Source organism: Bufo gargarizans, chromosome 2 (genome assembly GCF_014858855.1).
Source record: "Bufo gargarizans isolate SCDJY-AF-19 chromosome 2, ASM1485885v1, whole genome shotgun sequence".
In the NCBI taxonomy this organism is placed as follows: Eukaryota; Metazoa; Chordata; class Amphibia; order Anura; family Bufonidae; genus Bufo; species Bufo gargarizans.
Genome location: NC_058081.1, coordinates 325,969,225 through 325,985,688, shown reverse-complemented (window position 1 = coordinate 325,985,688; position 16,464 = coordinate 325,969,225). Strand labels below are relative to the sequence as shown.

Here is a 16,464-nt window from a genome sequence, read left to right as displayed (position 1 = left end):
CCAGATTTATCATGGGGGCAAATGACACACTCTAATACTAACTTAACGCTAATAAATGATTGACACCAACAACATAGTGGAGGAAATGGCCGCTGAGCTTTATTAAGGGTCACTTAAAATTATTTAACAACCATAAATAAATAAATAAATTAATTTAAAAATACCATAATAACCGATACCAAAAGACCAATAATAAATTAACCATATAAAGACCAAGATCCACTCAGCATGAGCTGAGCGACACTACCCCTCTAATAAAGCCCAGCGACAGGTGACACAGTGCGAAAATAAGGGAAGGGGGGGTGGGACGCTGGTCAGTTCTTCAGGCACATCTGAGCCAGCTCTGCCGAACCTGTAAATATAAAGGGGAACAGCTTCCCGCCACTAAACCAACAACAAATCAGAGGGCTGGAAATCTCCCCCAGCAACAGCCAGCACCAATCAGCTGCGCTCTTCACTTGTACAGCAGGAATCTTCTAGACTACAGGTAACACATTTTTCTGAGGTAAATGTACCTGTAATAGAAAAAAGGGCGGGAAAAGACAAACAGGGGAAAGAGACATGGATCCTACTTCAATCCTAATTATGTAAACCTATGGTGTCATTGCCCCCATGCTTCCCCCCAAGCTAAACGCTCTGGTGGGGTTAATTCATGGGGGCAAATGACACACTCTAATACTAACTTAACGCTAATAAATGATTGACACCAACAACATAGTGGAGGAAATGGCCGCTGAGCTTTATTAAGGGTCACTTAAAATTATTTAACAACCATAAATAAATAAATAAATTAATTTAAAAATACCATAATAACCGATACCAAAAGACCAATAATAAATTAACCATATAAAGACCAAGATCCACTCAGCATGAGCTGAGCGACACTACCCCACAAGCCACGCCTAACATAGGCGAGGCCCCCCACAAGACAGCAGCCATTTCTCCACTATATTCTGAAAACCCAAGTTAAAAATATCAATCCCTACCTCAGAAAGATGAACGTTATCGGATCTAAAAAGGCCAGGCAAAAAACCCTCCAAGTCTGAATGCCTATAACTAAAACCGCCCACTAAAGGGAGAAATTTTTCAAGGGCCCTGTTCACTCTTTTCCGGATTTTTTCCATAAATTTACCGTCCCTCCCGGACCAAACTAAGCGAGGGACAATCTCTGAAAAAACTAAGTTAGTACTAGGAAGACTATGATGTAATAAGGCCAGGTCCCTCTTCATGACCCACAGTAGCTCACAGGTCCTTATCTTACCTAAATCATTCCCCCCAAGATGAATGATAACCAAATGAGGAACAGGCCATTTTTTAATAAGCTTATTAATTTCATCCATTAACCCTTTCCAACACAACCCTCTAACACCCTGCCAAAAAATAAGAACTTCAGATGTATTAAACGACAAATTCTCTGAGTATATTCTTTTTTCAGCTCGCTTCTGAGCCCAAAAAACAAATGAATGTCCCACAATCCAAATCACAAACTGACTTCCTGCAAAAATAGAAAAGCATTCAGACTGGCAGCATTAAATTCGGCCTAACATAAATTTTAAACCTATTAGATTCCCACCTCCCAATTCTTTTAACTACTGAATCATCCAGCCCAAACCTGGCAGCCTCCGTCGCAGCACCTATCCTAAAAGAATGTGACGAGAATTTTGCAGAACTAAGGCCCAATTTCCCCAAACATTTTTTAAAAATTGCGCTGAACTGAAATTTAGTGAGAGGGGAGGAATCCTGGTGCATTAAAAAGGAACCACACTTAGAGGGATGCATCTCATACAAACACCTTACCAATTTAACCGGACAAAAATTCAGAACCCACCCAAGAATGTAAACTAACTACCTGACCCCTACCATACTGATCAGTTTTTGACTTCCTAACAAGAATCTCGACTTTATCATTACTCACCATAACATCAGAAAAACCCAAACCTGACACACTATTACGGCTTGCCGCAACTAACTCACTAATCCTAAAAGCCCCGAAAAAGGCTAACACAAAAGCTGTACGAAAAAGCAATATTTCACCCTGGTCCCTACACACGTCAGACAAAACTTTACAAAGCTGCCCCAATAAAGAGATAGAAATTGGCCTCCTAGCATCCAACTTACCAATACCTTTCTTGTAACCCTTCAGAGCCTGCTTAATCTGAAAAAAGGAAGATAACGGCCTCTCACCCCGCAGTTTCTGAAAAAATGACACGCCAGACACTACTTTCGCCACAGATGAAGCCGCCAATTTCCTATTAAATAAGCTAGTAACAAACAATACACCGCAACTTAAAACATCCCCTTTAATATCCATTGAGCAAGCATTTAAAAAATACCACCAATCCCGCCATGCGGCAGAGTAAGCTGCCCATGTTCTCGGGGCCAAGGACCTCTCAATAGCTTCAGACATCAGTCCCAAATCAAGCCCCACAGATGTTGAGGACATGGGCTCCCATCCAGATCCGCCTCCGGAGCTAATTCCCGGAACCTCAGGAACTGTGAACGAGACAAAGAATCAGCCAACACATTAGATGACCCTACAATATATTTCGCTTTGATCCATATATTAAACTTCATACACAACAGAACTAAATGCCTTAATAATTTTACAACTACATCACATTTGGATGAAAGAGTATTGATCGCAAAACAAACCCCTTTGTTATCCGTGTGTAATAATATCCTTTTATCCTTAAAATCATATCCCCATAGAACAACAGCAACAATTACTGGAAAAAGCTCTAATAGAACAATATTCCTTGTAAGACCATTAACAACCCAAGAAGCAGGCCACCTCTCAGCCGACCATTTACCATTCCAAAAAGCCCCATATCCACAGCTACCGGCCGCATCCGTAAATAAACCCAAAGCGTCAGAACTCAAAAATTCCTCCTGCCAACAACTAGAACCATTAAATTCCTGTAGGAATTCTAACCAAACACCCATATCCTCCTTCAAACATTTAGTCAACCGAATGTGGGAATTAGGAGACTTAAGGCCCCTAGTTGAAAAATATAGTCTACTAGAAAAAACTCTACCAATGGGGATAACTAGGGATGAGCGAACTCGAACTGTATAGTTCGGGTTCGTACCGAATTTTGGGGTGTCCGTGACACGGACCCGAACCCGGACATTTTCGTAAAAGTCCGGGTTCGGGTTCGGTGTTCGTCGCTTTCTTCGCGCTTTTGTGACGCTTTCTTGGCGCTTTTTGAAAGGCTGCAAAGCAGCCAATCAACAAGCGTCATACTACTTGCCCCAAGAGGCCATCACAGCCATGCCTACTATTGGCATGGCTGTGATTGGCCAGAGCACCATGTGACCCAGCCTCTATTTAAGCTGGAGTCACATAGCGCCGCCCGTCACTCTGCTCTGATTAGCGTAGGGAGAGGTTGCGGCTGCGACAGTAGGGCGAGATTAGGCAGATTAACTCCTCCAAAGGACTTGATTAACTGATCGATCTGCAGCTGTGGATCATTGAGCTGCTGATCCTCAATTGCTCACTGTTTTTAGGCTGCACAGACCGTTTGTCAGTCTCATTTTTCTGGGGTGATCGGCGGCCATTTTGTGTCTTGTGGTGCGCCAGCACAAGCTGCGACCAAGTGCATTTAACCCTCAATGGTGTGGTTGTTTTTTGGCTAAAGCCTACATCAGGGTGAAGCTGTCACACCAAGTGCATTTATCCAGCAATAGTCTGTTCATTTTTTGGCCATATACAAAATCAGGGGCAAGCTGCGCCTGTCACCAAGTGCATTTAACCCTCAATGGTGTGGTTGTTTTTTGGCTAAAGCCTACATCAGGGTGAAGCTGTGACACCAAGTGCATTTAACCAGCAATAGTCTGTTCATTTTTTGGCCATATACAAAATCAGGGGCAAGCTGCGCCTGTCACCAAGTGCATTTAACCCTCAATGGTGTGGTTGTTTTTTGGCTAAAGCCTACATCAGGGTGAAGCTGTCACACCAAGTGCATTTAACCAGCAATAGTCTGTTCATTTTTTGGCCATATACAAAATCAGGGGCAAGCTGCGCCTGTCACCAAGTGCATTTAACCCTCAATGGTGTGGTTGTTTTTTGGCTAAAGCCTACATCAGGGTGAAGCTGTCACACCAAGTGCATTTAACCAGCAATAGTCTGTTTATTTTTTGGCCATATCCCAGTCTAATTCTGTCACTAAATCCATACCGGTCACCCAGCGCCTAAATACTAGGCCTCAAATTTATATCCAGCTAAATCTGTCCCTAGTGCTGTAGCTGGGCGAGTTATTTAGTGTCCGTTCAAGCACATTTCTTGTTCTGGGTTGAAATACAATTCCCAATTTAGCAATTTCATAATTTAGTGGTTCCTGCTATATCAGAGCTATTTGAAATCTATCCCAAAAAGGGTATATAATATTGAAGGTGCACATTGGGTCATTCAGAATAACTTCACACACACCCGCTACTGTGTATTTCCAAGTCTAATTCTGTCACTAAACCCATACCTGTCACCCAGCGCCTAAATACTAGGCCTCAAATTTAAATCCCTCTAAATCTCTCGTTACCCACCGCTGTACTGTTGTTGCTGGGCAAGATATTTAGTGTCCGTCAAAGCACATTTTTTGTTCTGGGTTGAAGTACAATTCCCAATTTAGCAATTTCATAATTTAGTGGTTTCTGCTATATCAGAGCTATTTGAAATCTATCCCTAAAAGGGTATATAATATTGAAGGTGCACATAGGGTCATTCAGAATAACTTCACACACACGCTTCTGTGCATTTCCAAGTCTAATTCTGTCACTAAATCCATACCGGTGACCCAGCGCCTAAATACTAGGCCTCAAATTTAAATCCCTCTAAATCTCTCGTTACCCACCGCTGTACTGTTGTTGCTGGGCAAGATATTTAGTGTCCGTCAAAGCACATTTTTTGTTCTGGGTTGAAGTACAATTCCCAATTTAGCAATTTCATAATTTAGTGGTTTCTGCTATATCAGAGCTATTTGAAATCTATCCCTAAAAGGGTATATAATATTGAAGGTGCACATAGGGTCATTCAGAATAACTTCACACACACGCTTCTGTGCATTTCCAAGTCTAATTCTGTCACTAAATCCATACCGGTGACCCAGCGCCTAAATACTAGGCCTCAAATTTAAATCCCTCTAAATCTCTCGTTACCCACCGCTGTACTGTTGTTGCTGGGCAAGATATTTAGTGTCCGTCAAAGCACATTTTTTGTTCTGGGTTGAAGTACAATTCCCAATTTAGCAATTTCATAATTTAGTGGTTTCTGCTATATCAGAGCTATTTGAAATCTATCCCTAAAAGGGTATATAATATTGAAGGTGCACATAGGGTCATTCAGAATAACTTCACACACACGCTTCTGTGCATTTCCAAGTCTAATTCTGTCACTAAATCCATACCGGTGACCCAGCGCCTAAATACTAGGCCTCAAATTTAAATCCCTCTAAATCTCTCGTTACCCACCGCTGTACTGTTGTTGCTGGGCAAGATATTTAGTGTCCGTCAAAGCACATTTTTTGTTCTGGGTTGAAGTACAATTCCCAATTTAGCAATTTCATAATTTAGTGGTTTCTGCTATATCAGAGCTATTTGAAATCTATCCCTAAAAGGGTATATAATATTGAAGGTGCACATAGGGTCATTCAGAATAACTTCACACACACGCTTCTGTGCATTTCCAAGTCTAATTCTGTCACTAAATCCATACCGGTGACCCAGCGCCTAAATACTAGGCCTCAAATTTAAATCCCTCTAAATCTCTCGTTACCCACCGCTGTACTGTTGTTGCTGGGCAAGATATTTAGTGTCCGTCAAAGCACATTTTTTGTTCTGGGTTGAAGTACAATTCCCAATTTAGCAATTTCATAATTTAGTGGTTTCTGCTATATCAGAGCTATTTGAAATCTATCCCTAAAAGGGTATATAATATTGAAGGTGCACATAGGGTCATTCAGAATAACTTCACACACACGCTTCTGTGCATTTCCAAGTCTAATTCTGTCACTAAATCCATACCGGTGACCCAGCGCCTAAATACTAGGCCTCAAATTTAAATCCCTCTAAATCTCTCGTTACCCACCACTGTACTGTTGTTGCTGGGCAAGATATTTAGTGTCCGTCAAAGCACATTTTTTGTTCTGGGTTGAAGTACAATTCCCAATTTAGCAATTTCATAATTTAGTGGTTCCTGCTATATCAGAGCTATTTGAAATCTATCCCAAAAAGGGTATATAATATTGAAGGTGCACATTGGGTCATTCAGAATAACTTCACACACACCCGCTACTGTGTATTTCCAAGTCTAATTCTGTCACTAAACCCATACCTGTCACCCAGCGCCTAAATACTAGGCCTCAAATTTAAATCCCTCTAAATCTCTCGTTACCGCTGTCCTGTTGTAGCTGGGAAAGTTATTTAGTGCCCGTCAAAGCACATTTTTTGTTCTGGGTTGAAGTACAATTCCCAATTTAGCAATTTCATAATTTAGTGGTTCCTGCTATATCAGAGCTATTTGAAATCTATCCCAAAAAGGGTATATAATATTCAAGGTGCACATTGGGTCATTCAGAATAACTTCACACACACGCTTCTGTGCATTTCCAAGTCTAATTCTGTCACTAAATCCATACCGGTCACCCAGCGCCTAAATACTAGGCCTCAAATTTATATCCCGCTGAATTTGAATACAATACATTGGGCCAAATAATATATTTGTTGTTGTGGTGAACCATAACAATGAGAAAAACATCTAGTAAGGGACGCGGACGTGGACATGGTCGTGGTGGTGTTAGTGGACCCTCTGGTGCTGGGAGAGGACGTGGCCGTTCTGCCACATCCACACGTCCTAGTGTACCAACTACCTCAGGTCCCAGTAGCCGCCAGAATTTACAGCGATATATGGTGGGGCCCAATGCCGTTCTAAGGATGGTAAGGCCTGAGCAGGTACAGGCATTAGTCAATTGGGTGGCCGACAGTGGATCCAGCACGTTCACATTATCTCCCACCCAGTCTTCTGCAGAAAGCGCACAGATGGCGCCTGAAAACCAACCCCATCAGTCTGTCACATCACCCCCATGCATACCAGGGAAACTGTCTCAGCCTCAAGTTATGCAGCAGTCTCTTATGCTGTTTGAAGACTCCGCTGGCAGGGTTTCCCAAGGGCATCCACCTAGCCCTTCCCCAGCGGTGAAAGACATAGAATGCACTGACGCACAACCACTTATGTTTCCTGATGATGAGGACATGGGAATACCACCTCAGCATGTCTCTGATGATGACGAAACACAGGTGCCAACTGCTGCGTCTTTCTGCAGTGTGCAGACTGAACAGGAGGTCAGGGATCAAGACTGGGTGGAAGACGATGCAGGGGACGATGAGGTCCTAGACCCCACATGGAATGAAGGTCGTGCCACTGACTTTCACAGTTCGGAGGAAGAGGCAGTGGTGAGACCGAGCCAACAGCGTAGCAAAAGAGGGAGCAGTGGGCAAAAGCAGAACACCCGCCGCCAAGAGACTCCGCCTGCTACTGACCGCCGCCATCTGGGACCGAGCACCCCAAAGGCAGCTTCAAGGAGTTCCCTGGCATGGCACTTCTTCAAACAATGTGCTGACGACAAGACCCGAGTGGTTTGCACGCTGTGCCATCAGAGCCTGAAGCGAGGCATTAACGTTCTGAACCTGAGCACAACCTGCATGACCAGGCACCTGCATGCAAAGCATGAACTGCAGTGGAGTAAACACCTTAAAACCAAGGAAGTCACTCAGGCTCCCCCTGCTACCTCTTCTGCTGCTGCCGCCTCGGCCTATTCTGCTGCTGCCGCCTCGGCCTCTTCCTCCGCCTCTGGAGGAACGTTGGCACCTGCCGCCCAGCAAACAGGGGATGTACCACCAACACCACCACCACCACCTCCGTCACCAAGCGTCTCAACCATGTCACACGCCAGCGTTCAGCTCTCCATCTCACAAACATTTGATAGAAAGCGTAAATTCCCACCTAGCCACCCTCGATCCCTGGCCCTGAATGCCAGCATTTCTAAACTACTGGCCTATGAAATGCTGTCATTTAGGCTGGTGGACACAGACAGCTTCAAACAGCTCATGTCGCTTGCTGTCCCACAGTATGTTGTTCCCAGCCGGCACTACTTCTCCAAGAGAGCCGTGCCTTCCCTGCACAACCAAGTATCCGATAAAATCAAGTGTGCACTGCGCAACGCCATCTGTGGCAAGGTCCACCTAACCACAGATACGTGGACCAGTAAGCACGGCCAGGGACGCTATATCTCCCTAACTGCACACTGGGTAAATGTAGTGGCAGCTGGGCCCCAGGCGGAGAGCTGTTTGGCGCACGTCCTTCCGCCGCCAAGGATCGCAGGGCAACATTCTTTGCCTCCTGTTGCCACCTCCTCCTTCTCGGCTTCCTCCTCCTCTTCTTCCACCTGCTCATCCAGTCAGCCACACACCTTCACCACCAACTTCAGCACAGCCCGGGGTAAACGTCAGCAGGCCATTCTGAAACTCATATGTTTGGGGGACAGGCCCCACACCGCACAGGAGTTGTGGCGGGGTATAGAACAACAGACCGACGAGTGGTTGCTGCCGGTGAGCCTCAAGCCCGGCCTGGTGGTGTGTGATAATGGGCGAAATCTCGTTGCAGCTCTGGGACTAGCCAATTTGACGCACATCCCTTGCTTGGCGCATGTGCTGAATTTGGTGGTGCAGAAGTTCATTCACAACTACCCCGACATGTCAGAGCTGCTGCATAAAGTGCGGGCCGTCTGTTCGCGCTTCCGGCGTTCACATCCTGCCGCTGCTCGCCTGTCTGCGCTACAGCGTAACTTCGGCCTTCCCGCTCACCGCCTCATATGCGACGTGCCCACCAGGTGGAACTCCACCTTGCACATGCTGGACAGACTGTGCGAGCAGCAGCAGGCCATAGTGGAGTTTCAGCTGCAGCACGCACGGGTCAGTCGCACTACAGAACAGCACCACTTCACCACCAATGACTGGGCCTCCATGCGAGACCTGTGTGCCCTGTTGCGCTGTTTCGAGTACTCCACCAACATGGCCAGTGGCGATGACACCGTTATCAGCGTTACAATACCACTTCTATGTCTCCTTGAGAAAACACTTAGGGCGATGATGGAACAGGAGGTGGCCCAGGAGGAGGAGGAGGAGGATGAGGAAGAGGGGTCATTTTTAGCACTTTCAGGCCAGTCTCTTCGAAGTGACTCAGAGGGAGGTTTTTTGCAACAGCAGAGGCCAGGTACAAATGTGGCCAGCCAGGGCCCACTACTGGAGGACGAGGAGGACGAGGATGAGGAGGAGGTGGAGGAGGATGAGGATGAAGCATGGTCACAGCGGGGTGGCACCCAACGCAGCTCGGGTCCATCACTGGTGCGTGGCTGGGGGGAAAGGCAGGACGATGACGATACGCCTCCCACAGAGGACAGCTTGTCCTTACCCCTGGGCAGCCTGGCACACATGAGCGACTACATGCTGCAGTGCCTGCGCAACGACAGCAGAGTTGCCCACATTTTAACCTGTGCGGACTACTGGGTTGCCACCCTGCTGGATCCACGCTACAAAGACAATGTGCCCACCTTACTTCCTGCACTGGAGCGTGATAGGAAGATGCGCGAGTACAAGCGCACGTTGGTAGACGCGCTACTGAGAGCATTCCCAAATGTCACAGGGGAACAAGTGGAAGCCCAAGGCCAAGGCAGAGGAGGAGCAAGAGGTCGCCAAGGCAGCTGTGTCACGGCCAGCTCCTCTGAGGGCAGGGTTAGCATGGCAGAGATGTGGAAAACTTTTGTCAACACGCCACAGCTAACTGCACCACCACCTGATACGCAACGTGTTAGCAGGAGGCAACATTTCACTAACATGGTGGAACAGTACGTGTGCACACCCCTCCACGTACTGACTGATGGTTCGGCCCCATTCAACTTCTGGGTCTCTAAATTGTCCACGTGGCCAGAGCTAGCCTTTTATGCCTTGGAGGTGCTGGCCTGCCCGGCAGCCAGCGTTTTGTCTGAACGTGTATTCAGCACGGCAGGGGGCGTCATTACAGACAAACGCAGCCGCCTGTCTACAGCCAATGTGGACAAGCTGACGTTCATAAAAATGAACCAGGCATGGATCCCACAGGACCTGTCCGTCCCTTGTCCAGATTAGACATTAACTACCTCCCCATAACCATATATTATTGGACTCCAGGGCACTTCCTCATTCAATCCTATTTTTATTTTCATTTTACCATTATATTGCGATGCTACCCAAAGTTGAATGAACCTCTCCTCTGCCTGTGTGCTAGGCCTAAATATATGCCAATGGACTGTTGCAGTGGTGGCTGACATGAAGCCTGATTCTCTGCTATGACATGCAGACTAATTCTCTGCTGACATGAAGCCAGATTGTCTGTTACGGGACCTCTCTCCTCTGCCTGGGTGCTGGGCCTAAATTTATGACAATGGACTGTTGCAGTGGTGGCTGACGTGAAGCCTGATTCTCTGCTATGACATGCAGACTGATTCTCTGCTGACATGAAGCCAGATCCTCTGTTACGGGACCTCTCTCCTCTGCCTGGGTGCTGGGCCTGAATATATGCCAATGGACTGTTGCAGTGGTGGGTGACGTGAAGCCTCATTCTCTGCTATGACATGCAGACTAATTCTCTGCTGACATGAAGCCAGATTGTCTGTTACGGGACCTCTCTCCTCTGCCTGTGTGTGTGCTGGGCCTAAATATATGCCAATGGACTGTTGCTGTGGTGGCTGACGTGAAGCCTCATTCTCTGCTATGACATGCAGACTAATTCTCTGCTGACATGAAGACAGATTCTCTGTTACGGGACCTCCCTCCTCTGCCTGGGTGCTGGGCCTAAATATATGCCAATGGACTGTTGCAGTGGTGGCTGACGTGAAGCCTCATTCTCTGCTATGACATGCAGACTAATTCTCTGCTGACATGAAGACAGATTCTCTGTTACGGGACCTCTCTCCTCTGCCTGGGTGCCGGGGCCTAAATATCTGAGAATGGACTGTTCCAGTGGTGGGTGACGGGAAGCCAGATTCTCTGCTATGGAACCTCTCTCCAATTGATTTTGGTTAATTTTTATTTATTTAATTTTTATTTTAATTCATTTCCCTATCCACATTTGTTTGCAGGGGATTTACCTACATGTTGCTGCCTTTTGCAGCCCTCTAGCTCTTTCCTGGGCTGTTTTACAGCCTTTTTAGTGCCGAAAAGTTCGGGTCCCCATTGACTTCAATGGGGTTCGGGTTCGGGACGAAGTTCGGATCGGGTTCGGATCCCGAACCCGAACATTTCCGGGATGTTCGGCCGAACTTCTCGAACCCGAACATCCAGGTGTTCGCTCAACTCTAGGGATAACCCTACAAGCAAAATTAAGTGACCCCAGAAGAGATTGCATATCTCTAAGAGTACATTTTTTCTTACTTAACAAAAGCAAAAGTAACACCCGAATTTTTTCCAATTTCGCCTCTGACAGTCGAAACTCCATGCGACTAGAGTCGATAACTATCCCAAGAAACTCTAAACAACAACACGGACCAACCGTCTTCTCTTCTGCTACTGGAATCCCAAAACAAGAACAAATATCCAAAAACCTACTTAACAAATCTGAACAAGTACTAGAATTAGAAGAACCAACAAATAAAAAATCATCTAAGTAATGAAGAACCCCATTAAAACTTACATCATACTCAACAACCCATTGGATAAAAGTTGAAAATGCTTCAAAGTAATAACAGGACAGTGAAAAACCCATTGGCAGGCATTTATCAAAATAAAAATAACCGTCAAACTGAAAACCTAGTGAGTTGAAGCCGTCTGGACAAACAGGCAATAAACGAAATGCAGATTTAATATCAGCCTTAGCTAACAGGGCATCCTTACCAAAAGTCCTGACTAAAGCTAGTGCATTATCAAAAGAGGCATATGAAACAGAGGCCTCAGATTTATCCACCATATCGTTCAAAGAGCTTTTTTCTGGGAACGACAGGTGATGAATCAACCTGAAATCTCCAGGCTCCTTCTTTGGCACAACGCCCAAAGGAGAAAGCCTAAAATTAGCAAACGGCGGCTCTAAAAAGGGGCCCTCAATCCTCCCCAAATCAAGCTCCTTCTGAATCTTACTACGAACTACCTCTTTATGTAAAATCACAGATTTTAAGTTCTCAACCCAACAGCAGCCAACGCCAGAAAAAAGTGGAACTTCAAAACCATATAAAAACCCATAAAAAATTAAATCAGCTTTCTGACGGTCTGGATAGAGAGCGAGCCATGGCTGCATTTCTGCTAACTTCACTGGACTCCACGCTTTTTGCCACCTGCTCCCTGACGTTTGGCTGCTGCTGGCCTGACTGGGAGTTCCTTTTAAAGCAACGGGACATAGGATGGAACCCCCCACAAAAAGAACATTCATGTCTATACCGGCAATTATTTAACCATTTACAGGTAGACTCGTTATAAGCAAAGCAAACGCCTTTCCTCATAACAGTCTGAGCCGACGCCGGCGGTTTTGCCGGTATAGTTTTTTGCGGCAACATTAAATTTACCCATAGCCCAATGTCCTTCACACCCCATTTAAGGGATGGATGGACAGCTAGCTTTTGGCGGAATGTCTCATCGTAATGAAACCAAGCCATCCCGCCAAAATTCCTATAGGCTTCAGTTACAATGTCTAAATGCTGGAAAAGTCCTGAGCACAGCTCAGAGTGCTTCTCCCCCAAAACCGCAGCATAAACACAAAATGCCTGAAGCCAATTATTAAATGATCTAGGGGGAAAGCGTTTCTTATCATCTTCTATTTTCTCATCTTTCTTGAAAGCACTATCTTTGGCGGACGGTAATAACGCCATTAATTCCACGTATTCCATCCGCCAAATACGCTCCTTCATAGTCGCACTAAGATGATAACCTAAAGGAGACACTTCACAAGCTAGTGCCTCCTTTAAACAAGTCTCCTTAACCCCTGCGCCTCTCTCCAGCACAGGCACCACACTACCAGCATTACTACTAGCATTACTACCAGCATTACTACTAGCATTACTACCAGCATTACTACCAGCATTACTACCACCAGCATTACCACCAGCATTACCACCAGCATTACCACCAGCATTACTACCAGACGGAGTAACCACCGTACTTTGACCACTGCTCCAGACATCTGAAGCACCATGAACCATATGCCTGCTAGAAAACTCAGCTAGCAGCTTAACCAAACCATTTAACACAGACGACTCAGACAAGGGAACAACATTGATGTTCTCACCCACTGGCTGTCCTTCCTGGCGTGGACCATAGGCAGCAGATGATAGGTGTGGTGATCTTCCCAGGGGGCCCGGAGATGGCTCAACCAGCAGAGGTGGGAGCCTCTCAACAGGCAGCCCCTGTAATTCATCCTGCAGGATCTGCTGCTCCACTTCCTGCTGCAGCTCCTCAGTGGCAGCATCCTGATGACGTTCCACACCAGTGAGAACAGCTTCTGTATAGGAACTGCCACTCTGCCTTCCAGACTCTCTGATCCTGGAGGACTGCCGGCCTCTCTGAGAAGCTGCTCTTCTCCGATTGGTGCTGTGCCGACGCCCCGCCCCCGGGGGAGGAGTACAAGCGCTCCCTGCACTTCTAGCTCTTTTGCTGGGCAGCGCTGCAGCCTCCTCCTCCCGGAAACGGCTGCTGGATCCTCTGGTGGTGCGCAGCTCCGGACGGCTTCCCCATGCTGGCACCGGACTTTCTTCAACAGCTGGCGGCGGCTCCAGAGACAGCGGCGGCGGCGGTAACATCGGGGACCCCAGCGGCGGTACAGACGAGCTCGGCGGCGATGTCAGCACTTCAGGTGGGCTTGATAGCAGCGGCGCCGGCATCTTCAAACAGCTCCGCAGCCACTCTTCTCCGCCGGCGGACCCCGCTCTCTTCATCAGCTGCTGCAGGAGTTCTTCCATGTCCCACGCTGGTCAGTTCTTCAGGCACATCTGAGCCAGCTCTGCCGAACCTGTAAATATAAAGGGGAACAGCTTCCCGCCACTAAACCAACAACAAATCAGAGGGCTGGAAATCTCCCCCAGCAACAGCCAGCACCAATCAGCTGCGCTCTTCACTTGTACAGCAGGAATCTTCTAGACTACAGGTAACACATTTTTCTGAGGTAAATGTACCTGTAATAGAAAAAAGGGCGGGAAAAGACAAACAGGGGAAAGAGACATGGATCCTACTTCAATCCTAATTATGTAAACCTATGGTGTCATTGCCCCCATGCTTCCCCCCAAGCTAAACGCTCTGGTGGGGTTAATTCATTAGCTCAGGTCAGAATAATGGAGTGAAAAAGTCCCAAACGCTAAAACTGCGCACAAATTAGCGACTTTTTTCTGCTCTGCACTATGCTCGCCAGTTTTCTGAAAGTGGGCGTGTTTTCGTATGTAAATTAATCTCTAGACAGATTTACTATTGGGACTATTTAAAAAGTTGCAAAAAAGTCGCAATTTCACTCCAATGAGGACCATGCTTATCTTATGAGACTTTTTATTAGAACATGCAACTTTTTCATAAAAACATGCAACTTTTTCGTAAAGATGTGCGACTTTTGTAAAGCTGCTTACTGACGGATAAACTGCTACCATCAAACCACATTTATTACAGTCTTAAAGGGCCGATCATAAATCTGACTTGGCTAAAACTGACTTTAGCCATATGTGAAAGTGGAGTGAGCTGTCAGAGTAATGATAAATCTGGCCCTATGTGTCTATTATACCTCATACCTCACATATCTGTACATTGCTGTGTATACTATATATCTGTACACACTGCATTTATTATGCTTCATACCTCACATATCTGTACATTGCTGTGTATACTATATATCTGTACACACTGCATCTATTATGCTTCATACCTCACATATCTGTACATTGCTGTGTATACTATATATCTGTACACACTGCATTTATTATACATCGTACCTCACATATCTGTACATTGCTGTGTATACTATATATCTGTACACACTGCATTTATTATGCTTCATACCTCACATATCTGTACATTGCTGTGTATACTATATATCTGTACACACTGCATTTATTATACATCGTACCTCACATATCTGTACATTGTTGTGTATACTATATATCTGTACACACTGCATTTATTATACATCGTACCTCACATATCTGTACATTGCTGTGTATACTATATATCTGTACACACTGCATTTATTATGCTTCATACCTCACATATCTGTACATTGCTGTGTATACTATATATCTGTACACACTGCATTTATTATACATCGTACCTCACATATCTGTACATTGCTGTGTATACTATATATCTGTACACACTGCATTTATTATACATCGTACCTCACATATCTGTACATTGTTGTGTATACTATATATCTGTACACACTGCATTTATTATGCCTCATACCTCACATATTTGTACATTGCTGTGTATACTATATATCTGTACACACTGCATTTATTATGCTTCATACCTCACATATCTGTGCATTGCTGTGTATACTATATATCTGTACACACTGCATTTATTATGCCTCATACCTCACATATCTGTACATTGCTGTGTATACTATATATCTGTACACACTGCATTTATTATGCTTCATACCTCACATATCTGTACATTGCTGTGTATACTATATATCTGTACACACTGCATTTATTATGCCTCATACCTCACATATCTGTACATTGCTGTGTATACTATATATCTGTACACACTGCATTTATTATACATCGTACCTCACATATCTGTACATTGTTGTGTATACTATATATCTGTACACAATGCATTTATTATACATCGTACCTCACATATCTGTACATTGCTGTGTATACTATATATCTGTACACACTGCATTTATTATGCTTCATACCTCACATATCTGTACATTGCTGTGTATACTATATATCTGTACACACTGCATTTATTATACATCGTACCTCACATATCTGTACATTGCTGTGTATACTATATATCTGTACACACTGCATTTATTATGCTTCATACCTCACATATCTGTACATTGCTGTGTATACTATATATCTGTGCACACTGCATTTATTATGCTTCATACCTCACATATCTGTACATTGCTGTGTATACTATATATCTGTACACACTGCATTTATTATACATCGTACCTCACATATCTGTACATTGTTGTGCATACTATATATCTGTACATACTGCATATATTATACATCATACCTCACATATTAGTACACTGCTGGATATACTATATATCTGTAGACACTACATCTATTATACCTTGTACCTCGCATATCTGTACACTGCTGTGCGTACTATATATCTGTACACGCTGCATATACAGTATTATAACTCATAACTCACATATCAGTATATTGCTGTGTAAACTAAATATACAGGTCCTTCTAAAAAAATTAGCATATTGTGATA

At 45.0% G+C, this 16,464-nt stretch overlaps 1 protein-coding gene across 1 annotated transcript; it reads right to left on the bottom strand.

The window, feature by feature from the left end:
* Positions 1–441: 441 nt before the first annotated feature.
* On the bottom strand, positions 442–13,808 carry LOC122925875. The gene is made up of 3 exons (XM_044277224.1): positions 13,298–13,808; positions 2,119–2,493; positions 442–515 (listed from the first exon to the last, which is right to left on the bottom strand). The coding sequence occupies exons 1-3, from the start codon at positions 13,806–13,808 to the stop codon at positions 442–444; spliced, it is 960 nt and encodes a 319-aa protein (XP_044133159.1).
* Positions 13,809–16,464: the final 2,656 nt, after the last annotated feature.